A 17947-nucleotide genomic window follows, 5' to 3' on the forward strand; every position below is an offset into this window, starting at 1 on the left:
CAAATCCCAACCACAATAACCCCAATAATCCCAACAATCCTGATAATTGCGATCATTCAAATCCCAACCCCCAATAATTCCAATCTTGACCTCAACAATCCCAATAATTCAAATCCCAACCCCAGTAAACCCAATAACCCCAACAATCCCAATAATGTAAATCCCAGCCCCAATAATCCCAATATCCCCAATAATTCAAATCTCAGCCACAATAACTCCAATGATCCGAATAACTCAAATCCCAACCCTAATAATCTCAATAATTCAAATCCCAATCATTCAAATCTCAACCCCAACAATTCCAATTACTCAAATCCCAACAATCTAAATCCCAGCCTCAATAATCCCCCCAAATCCCAACAGTCCTAATTATTCAAATCCCAATCCCATCAATCCCAATAATCCAAATCCCAGCCCCAATAACCCCAGCGCTATCAATGTTAATTCGTTGACATTCAAACAACAACGGTTCCAGCTCCCTCACTGCCAGCTCGCGCTTTCAATCTCGCGAGATCTCAGGGTATGGCTGATCTGGCAGTTTGAGGATCCGCTGAGAGGCAGTGAGGCACCGAGAGAGAGGCCGCACTCAGAGAGATTACCCCAGAGAGGGAGAAGCTGGAGAGACGGACCCAGAGAGGAAGAGGCCCACACCGAGAGACTCTCCTGAGGTACAGCCGACCCCGCCCTCACACCCTGAACCCTGGCCAGAGCGCCATGTTTGCTCCCGGCCGACTGCCGGCTACGTGGCTCGGCCCGCGATGAAGAGATGGGGAAGCCCGCAGAGCGAACAGGTGAGTCCCGCCCCGACCCCGGCACCCGCTCCATACGGCGCACGGAATGGGCTTGGAACGGGAGCATCCGCCACCTCTCCCCGTCCCCGGGAGGGAGGGGCCTGACGCAGAAAGGGGGCCATTCAGCCCATCAAGCCCCAGCTGGCAGTCCAGTCAGCTGTGGTACCCCTGTAGGGAAGCAGTGTATCCAGTGTCTGACCCTGAGCTACCTGATCCAGTGGGCTGGGTCCCAGAGTTAGCGACTAACACCTTCCCAGGAGAGATTCTAAATATGGAGCTGTGTTTCCAAGCGTAAAATCCAACAACATTTAAATACCGCTTTGACTATATTGTAAACTTCTCCGTAAATAAAACGGATAAGATTGTCTCCAAAATCTTCCGACAGGAGGGATCTGAATTATACACTCAACTCTGTTCCCATATAATAGGTAGCACTGTGCTTTGGACATGACTCAGCCATTAAAGGTACCTGTGCAAACAGAAACATAACAGGTTAACAATATCTTTGACGTTGCATCTGAAGATAATAGCATAAAGATAGAAAAGTACCCACGTACACAAACCGAATCAAATAGCGCTTGAAGATCTTTTGCGTAGCTTTGAACAATAGATTTTGGGAAGGGTATATAAGCATTTGCAAAGGTATAAAGCAAATTCCCCAGGGTGATAGCAAGGCCAAAGAAACGCAGGGGAACTTTTTCACTGGAAATTTGAGGCAGAGGATTTTGAGACTGTGATGTGGTAAATAGTAATAGAATTTTTCTAATTGTCACTGAGCTAATAACCCCCTATCTTTTCTGTATGCTTGTATATATTCTATATTTGTATATATTACAGAATCCCCACTGTGCAGAAGGAGACAATTTGGCCCATTGAGCCTGCACTGACAATAATCCCACCCAGGCCCTCTCCCCTTAACCCCATGTATTTACCCTGCTAATCCCCCTGACACTAAGGGGCAATTTAGCATAACCAATCAACCTAACCCGTATGTCTTTGGAGTTTGGGAGGAAACCCACACAGACATGAAGAAAATGCAAACTCCACACAGTGAGTTCACGCCAGAATTGAACCCGGTTGTCTGGCACTGAGGCAGCAGTGCGAACCACTGTGCCACCGTATATATCTTGGGTTACTAATTACACAGTTAGGTATTCTGGATCTCAGAAATCTGTTTGAATTCAAAATACTCTGAGGTTGTACACACAAATCTGTCAAACATTCCATCACGGATACATAACCTAGGTAAAAATGATTGTATGGTGTATGTTTAGTCATTGAAAACAGGAGGTGTCAGATATGACCCCTTGTTTGTGTTGATCTTAGTTAGCGGAGGAGTTAGGTAGATGCACCAACCGATGTCAGCACCCTTGGATCAGAGAAGGGAAAATAAAGTGTTCCTCTTACAGCTGCGGCTGTATAGGGCATTGGTGAGGCCGCAGCTGGAGTACTGTGTGCAGTTTTGGTCGCCGTACTTAGGCAAGGATATTTTGGCCTTGGAGGGAGTGCAGAGGAGGTTTACTAGGCTGATACCGGAGTTGAGGGAGTTGAGCTATGAGGAGAGGCTGAATAAACTAGGCTTGTACTTGTTAGAGTTTAGAAGAATGAGGGGAGATCTCATTGAGACGTATAAAATGATGAATGGGATGGATAGGATAGAGGTGGAGAGACTCTTCCTGCTCAGAAAGGACAGTAGGACTAGGGGGCACAGCCTCAAGATAAAGGGGGGGCGGTTTAGAACGGAGTTGAGGAGGAACTTCTTCACTCAAAGGGTGGTGAATCTCTGGAATTCTCTGCCCGTTGAGGTGGTGGAGGCTGCCTCGCTAAATATGTTTAAGACGCGGATTGATGGGTTTTTGATAAGCGAGGGGATTAAGTGTTATGGGGAGAGGGCGGCAATGTGGAACTGAGCCACGACAGATCAGCCGTGATCTTATTGAATGGCGGGGCAGGTTCGAAGGGCTAGATGGCCTACTCCTGCTCCTATTTCTTATGTTCTTATGTTCTTCCTCATCTACATCCAATGAGAGCTGCTGGGAAAATGTGTTTATGAATATTATGTAAGAGAATGTCTGGCTTACTTCCAAAGATTGTTGTGCATTTGAGCAGAATTCAGTGTATTTTGACGTGGTTCTAGGTGCGCTGTATTTGTTTTAAAATGTTGAACTAATAGAAGTGGCTTATGTTTAAAAATAAATTGTAAGTATTTATCTGTGAAGTGAGAAACATTCTTTACGTGGAGAAGTCAATGGATAGAATTGACGTTTTGGTAGGAAAATAGGGGAAGTATTATATAGCAGGATATTGTGATAAGATGACTGGTTTTTGTTTCAAATGAATGTCTTAGAATGGGCTAACTGGTCTTACTCATCTGTACTACTTGTATTCAAGTGAATTATTTGATGATCTTTCTTAGACCAGTGTTAAACTAACTGCATTAAATTTCTTTACAGTTGACCATGACAGGGAGAAGTCAAACTCGTTTTCTGCCGGCTACTGTTCAGCCGGCATTGGGAAGTAACGTTTATGTGTTTGCAAGTTGCACACCTTCAGAAAATGAACTTTCAGAAGAGGATGCAGAATGTTTTGAACTGAGACCAAGAGGAAAGAAAATACGAAGTACATCTAAAGATCGGTTGGATGATATTGTGTACCTGGTCCGGGAAATTCAAGAGGGTGACACCTTGAATGCACTTGCTTTGCAGTACTGCTGTACTGTAAGTGATGATTTGAGTCATAACGTAAAGGATTATTACAAAGAAGAGGTGGAAGGAATGGTAAAGAAAGCTATAGGCAGAAAATAGGATTGAAATATGCAGAGTATGAAGTAAAGGGATAATACAGTCTGGTTTAAAGAATATGCTAAAGGTGGCAAGTACGCAAAGGTTTTGTTGGAGAAAATGAGTTATAGTGGCTGTAAAATGTGACTCATTCCGTTCACAGCTGCAGAGTGAATGAGACTTGCGGACTTCACTGACGATTTTTACAATACAGAAAGAGGCCATTCGGCCCCTTGAATCTGCATTGGCTCTCCCGGATAATTCCGCCTAATCCCACTCCCCTGCCATATCCTCGTACCCTTGCACGTTCTTTTCAGATAACAGTCCAATCCCCTTTTGAATACCGCAATCAAACCTGCCTCCATCACCCTCTCAAGAAGTTTGTTCCAGATTCCAACCACCACCCCGAGTGGGAGGAAAAAACTCTTCACATCACTTCTACACCTTTTGCCTATTATTTTGAACTTCTGTCTTCTAGTTACATAAGAACATAAGAAATAGGAGCAGGAGTAGGCCATCTGGCCCTTCGAGCCTGCCCCGCCATTCAATAAGATCATGGCTGATCTGTCGTGGCTCAGTTCCACTTTCCCGCCCTCTCCCCATAACCCTTAATCCCCTCTCTTATCAAAAACCCATCAACCCGCTTCTTAAAAATATTTAGCGAGGCAGCCTCCACCACTTCAACGGGCAGAGAATTCCAGAGATTCACCACCCTTTGAGTGAAGAAGTTCCTCCTCAACTCCGTTCTGAACTGCCCCCCCTTTATCTTGAGGCTGTGCCCCCTAGTCCTACTGTCTTTTTTGAGCGGGAAGAGTCTTTCCACCTCTATCCTATCCATCCCATTCATCATCTTATACGTCTCAATGAGATCTCCCCTCATTCTTCTAAACTCTAACGAGTACAAGCCTAGTTTATTCAGCCTCTCCTCATAGCTCAACCCCCTCAACTCCGGTATCAGCCTAGTAAACCTCCTCTGCACTCCCTCCAAGGCCAAAATATCCTTGCGCAGGTGCGGCGCCCAAAACTGCACACAGTACTCCAGCTGCGGCCTCACCAATGCCCTATACAGCTGCAGCAAGACCTCCCTACTTTTATATTCAATCCCCCTCGCTATGAAGGCCAGCATCCCATTCGCCTTCCTGACCACCTGCTGCACCTGCAGGCTGGGTTTTTGCGACTCATGCACAAGGACCCCGAGGTCCCTCTGCACCGTCGCCTGCTGCAGTTTTTCGCCACGTAAGTAATAGTCCTTCCTACCATTCTTCCTACCAAAGTGGACCACCTCACACTTGCCAACATTAAATTCCATTTGCCATTTCCTGGCCCATTCGCCCAGCCTATCTAGATCCTTCTGCAGACTCTCCACACCCTCCGCACAATTTGCCTTTCCCCCAATCTTGGTGTCATCAGCAAATTTCGACACCCTACACTCGGTTCCCTCCTCCAGATCATCTATATAAATGGTAAATAGCTGAGGCCCCAGCACCGACCCCTGGGGCACTCCACTAGTCACCAACCGCCAATCCGAATAGCACCCATTGACCCCCACTCTCTGCCTCCTATTTGACAACCAATCCTCTATCCACGCTAACACCCTACCCCCAACTCCATGTCCTCTGACCTTCTGCAGTAACCTCTTGTGAGGTACCTTGTCAAACGCCTTCTGAAAATCCAGAAAGACCACATCCACCGGCTCTCCTCTATCCACCGCCCTAGACACATCCTCATAGAACTCCAGTAAATTTGTCAGACACGACTTCCCTTTAATGAAACCGTGTTGCGTCTGCTCTATCAAGCAATTCCCTTCAAGATGCCTCGCAATTTCCTCCTTACTGACGGATTCTAACATTTTACCTACCACAGACGTTAAACTAACCGGCCTGTAATTCCCCGCCTTTTGCCTGGCACCCTTCTTAAACAACGGCGTAACATTAGCCGTTTTCCAATCCTCCGGCACTTCCCCGGAATCCAGCGAAGTCTGGAAAATAACCACCAAGGCATCCACTATCACCTCCGCCATTTCTTTCAGAACCCTCGGATGCATTCCATCCGGTCCTGGGGACTTGTCCACAATCAGCCCCTCCAGTCTGTCGCGCACCACCTCTCTAGTAACAGTAATGTCATTAAGACCCTCCAGTCCTACCACCTTTCCATCGCTAACACCCGGCAAATTATTCACGTCCTCCTCCGTGAAGACAGAAACAAAAAAGTTATTCAAGACCTTAGCCATATCCCCATCCCCTACCACTAGGTCCCCTTTCTCATCCGCTAAGGGACCAACGTTCACCCTAGCCAGCCTCTTCCTTTTTATATATTTATAAAAACTCTTGCTATCCTTTTTTATATTAAGTGCTAGCCCAGCTTCATAGCTTCTTCTACCCTCCTTTATCAACTTTTTTGTCAATCTTTGTTGACATTTAAACCTTTCCCAATCCTCTTCTCGCCCACTGCTCTTAGCTACTCTAAATTCCTCCGCTTTTAATTTAACACTTTCCTTCACCTCCTTCGTTATCCACGGCTTATTACCTCTCTTCCTACTGTCCTTTTTGACCATCGGAATAAATTTCTGCTGAGCACCAAGAAAGATCTCCTTAAAGATCCTCCACTGCTCCTCAGCAGACCTACCTTCCAACGCACTCCCCCAGTCCACATTCGCCAATTCTTCTCTCATCCTACCATACTCCCCTCTATTCAAACAAAGGACACGTGTCCGGGAACCCACTTTCTCCTCCTCCATCTGCAACAGAAACTCCACCATACAATGATCACTCTCTCCAAGAGGATCCTTCACCTCAAGGTCCCTAATTCTACCCGCCTCATTACATAGCACCAGATCCAAGATAGCTCGCTCCCTCGTCGGCTCCAACACACACTGTTCCAGGAAACTATCCCGGCAGCATTCCAAGAACTCCTCCTCGAGCCCACCTCGTCCAACATGGGTCGACCAATCAATATGCAGATTGAAATCCCCCATAACTACTGCCGTCCCATTCCTGCACGCCGCACTTATTTGCGCGTTAACAGCCCGCCCCACCTCCAGATCATTATTCGGGGGCCTATAGACGACACCCACCAGCGTCTTCCTCCCTTTGCTGTTCCTAATCTCCACCCACAACGATTCCACTTTCTGCTCTTTGGCTCCGATATCATCCCTTGCTACCACCTTGATGCTGTCCTTAATCAGCAGAGCTACGCCACCCCCTCTTTCCTCCTGCCTATCCTTCCTAAACACTTGATAGCCCTGTACATTCATCTCCCAGTCCCTGTCACCTTGCAGCCACGTCTCTGTAATGGCCACCAGATCGTATCCATTTGTGTCGATCTGCGCCACCAGCTCATCCACTTTATTCCGAATGCTTCGTGCATTCAGATAAAGCGCTTTCATCCCAGCCTTCTTCTGGACCCTATTTGCCGTAACGCCACCACTTGGGACATCCTCAGCCTCTTCCCTTACCTGTACCCTATCCTTAACTGTAGACCTCCTAACATCACCTACCCTCGCACCCTCCCCCCCCCTAATTAGTTTAAAGCCCTGTCTACAGTTCTCTTTACTCGATTCGCCAGCACTCTGGTCCCAGCACGATTCAGACCAACCCCATCCTGCCCGAACAAGTCCCACCTACCCCAATACTGGTGCCAATGCCCCATAAATTCGATCCCATTCCTCCCACACCAATCTCTGAGCCACCCATTCACTTCCTTTATCCTGTCAACCCTACGCCCGTCTGCACTCGGTTCAGGCAGTAGCCCAGAGAAGACCACCTTGTCGGTTCTACTTTTTAATTCAATTCCCAGCTTCTCATACTCCCTCCCCAGATCCTCAGTCCGCACTTTGCCTACGTCGCTGGCACCCACATGTACCACCACAACTGGGTTCTCACCCTCCCACTCCAGATTCCTCTGCAGCCCAGCTGCGACATCCTGTACCCGAGCACCAGGCAGACAACACACCCTTCTGTGCACTTTGTCATTGTGACAAAGGACAGTGTCAATACCCTTCACCCCACTATCTCCAATCACTACTACGTTCCTTTTCCCCTTCTCTTTGCCTATGTCCTGCTGCATCACTGTACCGTGTGCAGTTTGCTCACCAACCTCACCTGCCTCGTCCTCTTCCAGACTGGAAGCAAGAACCTCAAACCTGTTATGCAGATTAAGAGGCTGAGGCCTCCGCTCCTCACCCCCCTTCCTCCTCCCAGCAGCCCCCTTTTGTTCCTGACCCTTAGATTTAGACAGTCTAGGGGGGGTGGATGTCACTTGCACCCCATTGACAATGACACCCTCTCTCCCCCTGATGAGCCTCAGTGTCTGTAGCTCAGAGGCCAGCTCATCCACCTTGAGCTGGAGCTCCTCCAGCAACCTGCACTTACTGCAGACATGGCCACTGGGAAGGACCCTGGGGTCCACCAGTTCCCACATCATACAGGAACCGCACATCACATGCCCCTCCATTATTCAATATAATTTGTTGTGGGAAAAAATATTTTCCTTGTTTTTTGCTGTAGTAGTTTTGAAAAAAAAATTTTTTTTTTTTTCCTTGTTCTTTCCACCTGGCCTTTTTACCTTCCAGCCCTTTTTGATATTAAGCCCTAATAGCTCACTCTGCTTCCCTCTCACTCCGCTGCCCGCTCCAACGCTGCCCGCTATCTACACCAGGCCTCCTTTTAAACTTGGCGCTGATTTAAAGCTGATGGGCCACAACTGCCTGATAATCACTCCCTCACAATTCTTAAAGCAGTAAATACAATAAGTAAATGCTTTAAACAGTTCTACAAAGAACAAAGTGCTTTAAACTTATTTTAAACAGGTTTTTAACAGGTAAAGTCTTAGCTTTCTCTCCTTTCTCTCTGATGCTCCTTCCTCGTCTGCTCCAGCAAACAATGTCTTCTTCAAGCACTATTAAGAGGGAACAGTTCCTCACTATTTACCCTATCCATCCCCCTCTATCGAATCTTCTCTCAGCCTTTTTTCCCCCAAGGAAAACAGTCCCAACCTTTCTCATTTATTAGCTACAGTTGTTTATCCCTGGAATCATTCTTGTGAATCTCCTCTTAACACTATCCAATGACTTCACATTCTTTCTCAAGTATAGCACATAGTACTGGACTCCAGATGAGGCCAACTTGTGTTTTATACAAGTTCAACATTTTAAAAAATTCATTAATGAGACATGAGCATTGCTGGCTGGCCAGCATTTATTGCCTATCTCTAATTGCCCTTGGAGGGCAGTTGAGAGTCAACCATGTTCCTGTGGTTCAGCAGTCACATGTAGGCCAGGTAAAGAAGATTAATTTCCTTCCCTAAAGGACATTAGTGAACCAGCTGAGTTTTTCTGACAATCTCAATGGTTTCATGATCATCAGGAGATTCTTAATTCCAAGTATTTCTTATTGAATTCAGATTCCGCCATCTGCTATGGTGGGATTTGAATATGGTCCCCAGAACATGAATTGAGTTTCTGGATTAATAGTCTACAGAGAATGCCATCACCTCCTTGCTCCTGTACCCTCTGTCCTTATTAATAAAACCTGGATATCACACATTTTGCAATATTGTTAAGATATCATGGGTGGAATTTTCTAGCTCACCTGGAAACTGGAAAATCCCGCCCAAGGTCAGTAGGTCTTTTCATGATCTTCCCTCGCTCACTCCAATTCCTGTGGTGAGTGTGACAGCAAAATTAGCCTCTATAAGCTTTATTAACTGCTCTGTCAACATGCCGTGCGACCTTCAATGACTTGTGTACATATGTACTTGAGCCCCATTTGTTCTTGCACCGCCTTTATAATTTCTCCCTTTGTTTTATACTGTCTCTCCATATTCTTCGTGCCAAAATGAATCATCTCGTCTTTTATGCATTGAACTTCATCTACTACTTGTTTGCCCTATCCACCAATATACCTATGTCCTTTTGAAGTTCAAGAGTACCCTCGTCATAGTTGACAATGCTTCCAATCTCCATATCATCTGCAAATTGTGAAATCATGCCCTGCACACCACAATCTAGGTCATTAATAAAGCAGGAAGAGCAAAGGTCCAACACTTATCCCTGGGGAAATACGCTACAAACCTTTCACCAACCTGACTTGTAAGAAAATGCAGAAAGCAGTTCCACTATTGATTTTTGTAATGCTGTGCTTTTGTTAATTCACACATTTCGCAATATTGTTGGGATCAATACTTTTGGAAATAATACTAGAAAAAAAACAGACAAATAAAATCTTTATTTCTCCAAAAATAGATCAGTGCCTTGAAATAAGAGTAAAGCTTTTATGCATCTCGTGCATTTTCTTTTGCTTTTTTAAAAAATAGTAAATAGAATAAAATGAAAAAGACTAAATGGCCCAGGTCTTCTGATCCCTGGATATTCAGAGAACGGATGTACACTGCAAAATATACTACAGGATCTGTAAGTCCCAATTCAGTGAGAATTGCCCAGGAAGTTTATATTCTGCTCCCTGGGAGCCTCCAAAAAACTATCCACTCTTCAGCTAGAGTCTGAGACTTTGAATAGTTCCAACCTACTTATCTAGTTAGTTCCCATGGAAATGTTAGGAAATAACCTAGTCTTAAGACCTAAGTACTTACAAAATTGACCCCCCCCCCCCTCCAAAGACTCACACTGACTGTGTACCCTGCTCCTGAATAACCTCCAAGCTGCCTCGCTGATTCCATCTGACTAGCTCCCTACCACCTGACTCCTTCTACTTAGCCTCAACTATTCCCTAATCCACTCTGACTAACCCCCAGAACAGTTAGCCACTCACCAACCTGCCACTTCACTTACCGGTCATTTTACTCATCCTATCCTTTGACTCAGTTGCATTTTCTTGTCTGTGGCTTTGGAAAGCAGCGTTAGGATACTTAAACTTTTTACTTGCTGGAATATGACATTTAGTGCTGTAAAAAAAAAGGCATTGAGTACTATTGCCACGAGGACCACAATCATTCCAATGCACAAGGAATAGGCATTAAACACATGCTTGGCAGCATCACCCATTTCCTGAAGAAAAAAATTAAGAAAATATCTGATGTTGAAATCCACTTATTATTGATCCACCAAGCAGTAAATTAAGTTTGAAGATCACTCCTTAACTTCATTCATGAGAACAGAGAAGTCCAAGTTTTTCCAAGTCTTTTATCATAACCATATCTTCTCATTTTTGGGTAGCATCCCAGTAAATCTGTACTGCATGTTACCAATATCCTTTCTATGACAGGGTACCCAAAACTATTCATTGATTGCACTCACCAACTTGTACATATGCATCATTACCTCCGTTTTTGGACCTTGTACCTCATATATAGCATTGATAGGGTTAATCCTTTTTCTAATCCAAATTTAAATCCCAACGTGCAGCACTGCCCATTTGGCAGTCCTGTGTGTACTTGTAATTGATTACTAATATCTGTGTGTGCATTTTAAATTAAAAGCAAAAACTGCATCAAGAATGCAATGCTGTGTTTGATATGACAAAAGCAGCACCTTTAAGAATACAATGATACTATTTTATAATGCTATTTGGTAAATGTTTTACAAATTGGATATTTTCAAATCTGAACAAAAAATAATGAATGACTTGAGTTAGATGGTTGCATGTATGCTTTTTGTTTGCATTCTAGTGAACACATGCACTTATTTTAAAATTGTGCAACATTTAAGCTGCCAATAATAAAAGTTTGAACAAGTTTGGTACCTTTTAAAAAATATTCAGTATTTCTATTCTTACCTTCACACTTCCCTACAAAATACTCCATCTGCCAACTTGTACACTCAGTTAATCTGCCTATATGTCTTTGTAGTCTCATCTAGCTTTGTGCCATCAGCAAATTTAGATACATTTCTCTCTGTCTATGTCTAAGTCACTAATATAGATTGTAAATAACTCAGGCTCAGCAGTGATCTTTGTGGCTTTTCACTAGTCACAGCCTGTCAATTTGAAATTGCCTGTTTATCCCTACTGTCTGTTTATAGTATGTGAACCGATCCTCTGTCCATGTTAATATGTTCAACCTGCCCTCCCAACACCACACCCACAGCTGCATGAACCTAATCTTGTGTGTTAACCTTTTTCTGAAACATTTGGAAATCAAAGTATATTTAGGCATACTGGTTCACGCACCTTCCAAGTTACATCCTCAAAAACTCAGCAAATTAATTTGTCAAAACAAAATTTCCCTTTGTAAAACCACGTTGACTTGTTCTAATCATATTTGGCTTTTCTAAGTACATTATTAAGACCTCCTTTAATAGTAGAATCCTAATGTCAGTCTAATTGGCTTGTTTTCTCTCTCCTTTCTTGAAAAATGTGAACATCCAATCTGCTGAAACCATTCTCGAATCTATGGAATTTTGAAAAAATCATACCCAGCACATCTTTGCAACTATCTCTTTTAGATCCCCAGGATGTAGGCCATGAAATTTTGTCAGATTTTATTCCCTTGAGTTTCTTCTGTATTTTTTCTCTGCAGATATTAAGTGGCTCAATCTCATCGCTCTTATTAGCCCTAGGTTACTCTCTTTCTGCATGTAACTTGTGTCTGCTACTATGAAGCCAGGCAGAAACTATTTGTTCAGTACATTTCCTTATTTCCCATGGCAATTTCTCTGCTTCTAAGGGACCAGTGTTTACTTTTTATATGCTTGTAAGACTACCATGATACTTGGTAATATCATAATCTCTCTCATCTCATTCTCCTAATTCAGTTATTACTCCTGTAGTCCCCACTCCCCCTTTCTTACAATTGAAAAATCTCACTCGAACAAAACAATGCTGTCTCATAAAAGAACACAAAAATAGGAACAGGAGTATACCATAAGGCCAGTTGAGCCTGCTCTGTCATTCAATACGATCATGGACTTAGGTTCCATTTTCCCATCACTCCCTTATTCCTTAATTCCCCAAGAGCCCAAAAATCTGTCTATCCCAGTCTTAAATGTAGTCAACGATGGAGCATCTGTAACCAATGAGGAGAGAATTCTGGAGATTAATAATCTTAAAACAAAGTTGCAAGTTGACTTGTTTAAGTCCATTTTGGAAAAAAATAAAACTATGGATTCAACAATGCAACTGGATATCACAGTCAATATGAAGAAAGTTATTTTTATTTTTCTATTGAGAATGCAGAGTAGCAAAATTGAAGATTAAAATCTGAATCTTGAGGAGCAGGAAAATGACAGAGGGTCAAAATACAGCCGCAGAAATCTTATCTACAGCAAATCAAAGGCCACAAGAATAAAAGAACACGTAATACTTTTGGCAGCAGCAACGCATATTTGCAGTCTCAAATTGTTAAGAGGATTTTGATTTAAAGTATCATATAATATATTAAATAATTAAGTGCAGTTGCTTATCTGAAATTGAAATACTTACCAACTTTGATGTTAGAATCGTAATATGATTAATCATGTGCATTTATGCTGCCTCCTGATGGTGAAGAGATGTGGGTGAAAAGCTTTTTGAAATAATATAATGGGCATACAGTCCTAGAATGATTGTTTTGTCACTAAATATTTAAATTTAATTTTCAGGTTGCAGATATCAAGAGGGTTAATAATCTTATCAATGACCAGGACTTCTTTGCTCTCAGATCTATCAAGATTCCTGTGAAAAAGATTACTTTACTGAGCGACACGCACAGTCCAGTCAAATCAAGACTAGTTCCACGTCCTGTCTTGGAATCTAATGCACAGCTTCAGGAATCTAATACTGCCGTAGATTCCTCTTCCTCAAATGAAAATGCTGATAACTTTCTCCGAGAGGTTGATAAAGATATAGAAAGGATAGTGAAATCAAATGATACCACTAGAGAGCATTTAAATGAGGTTGTTTCAGCTTTATCTACACAACCACTTTATCAAGCAGCAGATCGGAAAACTTTGCCACGAAAAGATCCCCATTATGGAGCTGATTGGGGCATAGGTTGGTGGAATGCAGTGATGATAATGTTAGTAGTTGGAATTGTTACACCTGTGTTTTATCTTCTCTACTATGAAGTCCTGGTAAAAGTTGAGACAAGCCATCATTCTACTGTGGAATCAACAAACCTACCTGTTACTCAGCCTGCACAGCAAGAGCCAAAGTATACCTATGAAATTAATCCCATGAAAAGGACTAAAGTGGCTTCAAAGGAGGCCCTTGAGCATGTGAACTCAAAAGTTCACATGACTGTCACCTGACCTTAACAATCCAGCACACAACGCTATGTGCAATGCAAATGTAAAATTACTTTGTCCAATAGCCTCTCGTTGCAATGGAGAGAAACTGGAAAAATTGGATCATGCTACAAATGTTCATATATTTAGCACAAAAGTGAACCACGTTTTGCAAAATAATTGATCAAGCAGTTGAGACTTGCCTTCCAATGTTATAGGACATGGTAACATACAAAATAACATATTGAATTTTCTGAATTTAAAGTGACTAGAAGTTTGTGCCTTAGTCAATTGATAATAGCATTAATAATTGAACTTGGGTTAATATTGTAGTTCCGAGCAGCTGCCTTGTGTTAGTCATTAACCAATGTCTTCCTTTACCTGTCCTTGATTAGCTTTGTTAAATGCATTTCTAAGCTTGACATGATCAAGATTTGTTCTGTGGTCCAACTTTTCTCTCGGATGAGATTATATTAGCTATTGAATTGCAACACCATTTGTGTTTAAGGATTCTGTAAAATTTTAATATGTAATTTAAAACGTTAAAAATTAAAACCAATGTCAAAAATTGCATTTAGCATTATCATCATGGGGCAGCATGGTGGCATAGTGGTTAGCATTGCTGCTTCACAGCGCCAGGGTCCCAGGTTCGATTCTCAGCTTGAGTCATTGTCTCTCTGTGCAGAGTCGGCATGTTCTCCTGTGCCTGCGTGGGTTTCCTCCCACAGTCCATAGGCATGCTAGTCAGGTGCATTGGCCATGTTAAATCCTCCCTCAGTGTACCCGAATAGGTGCCAGAGTATGGTGACTAGGGGATTTTCACAGTAACTTCATTGCAGTGTTAACGTAACCTTACTTGTGACACTGATAAATATACTTTAATTTTCACTTCATCTCACCTATGTTTTTTTTGTAAAACCAGGGATGAATAATGATATAGGATGGCACATCGGTTAACACCGCTGTCTTGCAGTGCCATGGACTGGGTTCAATTCCAGCCTTGGATGACTGTGTGGAGTTTGCATATTCTCCCTGTGCCTGCATAGGTTGCCCCTGCTGTCCAAAGATGTGCAGGTTAGGTGGATTGGCCATGCTAAATTGCCCCATGGTGTTGCAAGATGTGCAGGTTAGGCAGAGTAGTGGGATAAATGTGTGAGGTTAGTGGGATTGCCAGGGGGAAGGTGGGGTGGGGGAGCCTGGGTAAGACACTATATCGGAGAGTCGGTGCAGGTTTGGTGGGTCGAATGGCCTTCTTCTGTACACATTCCAAATGTCACAAAACATGTTTTCTTAATCTTATCTGTTCCTAGAAAGGAATTCTGTTACGTAAAAATTAATAGTTTAATATAAAAATGTATTTATTGACTTAAATTACCATAATTGAGAGCATGTGGATGTTTTATTTGTGTTGAGCTGTTGAGAAAGTGTCACACAAAACAGTTATTGATTCTGTAGATCAAAGCTGGAGATCATAATTGTGAAGAAAGGATTAAATTACTCTAATTTACTGATATTGCATATCAAAATGTGGCTATTGAAGAATGAAACTCTGACATTTACACCGGTTATATTTTCTTAAAGCTTTCGAACAAAATTGTATTCTTTAACTTTTAAAATAAAATTAAAACCCTTTTATGCCCAATGCATTTCTCATTTATATTTATATTTAATGTTCAGTGAGTCAAGACATTAGCCCCAACATTCTTGGCATTGGGATTACACTCATCGTTGACATGACATAATTTGCAGGGTCAGTGGGAGGGCAACTAATTTTCGATGCAGGAGGGAATATTTCCAGCCTATAACAGGAGGGTTGTAGTCAAACTTAACTGTGAACTGCTTGAGCCCTATAAATTGAGGCAGATCAGAAGGATTTTTTTTAAATGTCTGCGTCAGGGATTCCATGCCTTATTGAACCTGTACTTCCGTTCTGTTTGAGGGCATTGCAATTAAACTCGGTGCTTATCTCTAATGATGCAACAAGCCCCAAACCGAGCCTGACATAATAATTAAGCTTCTTTCCACCCCTTAGAAGACCTGTTGGAAACTCTCATCGTAAGCACTGACCCAGTATAAATCAATGCCTGTTGTTTTCTGTGAAAGTGGAGCTTGTACAAATCTCCTATCAGTGTAATTGTAGAAAAACAGAATTTGCATCCATAGTATGCATTCCAACTACACCTTCACTGTGCAAGTTATTTTTAAGATTAACTGTCTCAAACAAAAACAACAATGGGTAGAAATTTCTAGCCGCGCTTGCACCAAAACCAGAAAATACTGCTGTGAGGTCAACGGACCTTTGTGTGGCCTTCCTCCTGCTTGCTACAATTCCCTTGTTGAGCAGGATGGGAAAACTTCTCCCCATATCTCATGAGCTTCAAAGACCACTAAAATCAGTTCTAAATGTATTTTTGTTTAGACCATATAAACCTCCAAAAGATGTAAAATTGTACTTATTAGAAACTACAATATGTTTTCCTTCCTAAATATATATTTGCTAAATTTTAATAAACAAATGTAGCTTCTTACTTTTGCCACTCGGTACTCATTTTGGAGTGAGAAGCAACTTAAGAATTTTTATTGATTTAAACAAAAGACTTCAAAAGAGCACTCCGATTTTTAAATTGCAGTTTGATATGATTACCAGATTAATCTGACCTTTTCTCCCCCCCCCTTACTATAAACAAGAGAAAGCTGAAAAGGATGAGTCTGTTAGTTGGCAACCACCAATGAAAAATGCACTTGTCTGTTATGTTGTTTCTGTTAAAATATTTTCCTGATCTGAAAATATTACATCTATTTCATAGTTGAAATCACTGTTTAAAATTAAAAGCTGTTCATAGAGCTGGTACAACAGTCTGAGCCAGCCAGCGATACTTAACTTTCTCCTTTTTGGCCAAGTACAATGGATAGAATCCTAATGTCTTGCCAGCAGAGGGAAACATGGCAGATAGGAATTTGAGGCCAAAAATCTGTTTGCCCAGCAGTGGGATCAACTTTAGAATTCTGTTCTTGGCTGGCACGATGGTACAGTGGTTAGCACTACTGCCTCACAGTTTGCACATTCTCCCTATGTGCGGATTTCCTCCGGGTGTTCTGACTTCTTTCCACAGTAAGAAGACTCACAACACCAGGTTAAAGTCCAACAGGTTTATTTGGTAGCAAAAGCCACTAGCTTTCGGAGCGCTTGCTCCCCTTTGACAAGTGAGTGGGAGTTCTATTCACAAACACGGCACATTAAGGCACAAACTCAATTTACAAGATAATGATTGGAATCTGAGTCTTTATAGTTAATCAAGTCTTAAAAGTACAGACAATGTGAGTGGAGAGAGGGCTATTAAATAAACCTGTTGGACTTCTTACTGTGTTTACCCCAGTCCAACGCCGACATCTACACATCATGACTACCATCGACACTGCAAACTGCCGGTTCCAAGTGCAGAGGATCTCCAAGAAGATCGCGCATATTGACACAGACATCAAGTTTCTACAAAGATGCAAGAAAATAGACAAGATACCGAAAGGACTACAGATCACAAACCCACTCAGGTCAACCTATAACACAGGCTACGCTGAGAGACTCTGCCGTCGCACCTCTCTCACACTCCTCAAACACCTCATACTACAGCAAACGCCACATCCTGGAAACCAAGATAGAGTCCATATTTTCAACTTGCATTCAGGACGCAGGCCAGCTGCGAAACTCTGCCAAGCAGACAAGACAAAGGAACTACACCATCTACACGCACACCAAGAGCAGGAAACTTGAGAAACTCGGCATCACCACTAGCAGCAACCAAGCCTCCCCTGGTACCACAGTAGAAAACAGTACCATTGCAGGGAAGACCATTGTCAACTTGTCGGACTACACAATTCAACCAGATGAAATCGAAGTTCTCAGCCAAGGGCTTGGTTTCTACCCCACCACCAAAACAGACCCCATTAGTCTCGCAGCAGACACAGAGGAATTCATCAGGCGAATAAGACTGCGGGATTTCATCCACAAACCCCGAGAGGCCAACAGTGAACACAATGAGACAGTCAATGAACCAGAACAGCTGATAGAGAGATCTGCAATGCAGCAACTGAAGAGGAACGAGTCGAATTGAACTCCTCTGGAAGGCCACTGCCCTCGACTTGACATGTATGCCCAAGCCATCAGGAGGTACGTCAACACCAGATTCATCAGCCGCACTCACAAGACAGCCCCGAACATCACC

General features: G+C 42.8%; 1 protein-coding gene across 2 annotated transcripts; it reads left to right on the top strand.

Moving 5' to 3' along the window:
- Positions 1–436: 436 nt before the first annotated feature.
- Positions 437–15363, top strand: lysmd3 (LysM, putative peptidoglycan-binding, domain containing 3). 2 transcript variants are annotated; one of them, XM_080189145.1, is made up of 3 exons: positions 437–668; positions 3245–3508; positions 13104–15363. In XM_080189145.1, the coding sequence occupies exons 2-3, from the start codon at positions 3251–3253 to the stop codon at positions 13749–13751; spliced, it is 906 nt and encodes a 301-aa protein (XP_080045271.1). In that variant the 5' UTR covers positions 437–668; positions 3245–3250; the 3' UTR covers positions 13752–15363. The 2 variants fall into 2 exon arrangements, with proteins under 2 accessions (XP_080045271.1, XP_080045270.1); XM_080189144.1 differs by having other exon boundaries at positions 438–791.
- Positions 15364–17947: the final 2584 nt, after the last annotated feature.

This window comes from Carcharhinus amblyrhynchos, chromosome 5 (genome assembly GCF_965287045.1).
Source record: "Carcharhinus amblyrhynchos chromosome 5, sCarAmb.v2.hapA, whole genome shotgun sequence".
Lineage (NCBI taxonomy): Eukaryota > Metazoa > Chordata > Chondrichthyes > Carcharhiniformes > Carcharhinidae > Carcharhinus > Carcharhinus amblyrhynchos.

Coding starts and splice junctions, on each gene's coding strand:
- lysmd3 (XM_080189144.1), top strand. CDS start 759: ATGAAGAGATGGGGAAGCCCGCAGAGCGAACAG. Junction 792..3,244: donor GAAGCCCGCAGAGCGAACAG/GTGAGTCCCGCC, acceptor ATTTCTTTACAG/TTGACCATGACAGGGAGAAG. Junction 3,509..13,103: donor CTTTGCAGTACTGCTGTACT/GTAAGTGATGAT, acceptor TTTAATTTTCAG/GTTGCAGATATCAAGAGGGT.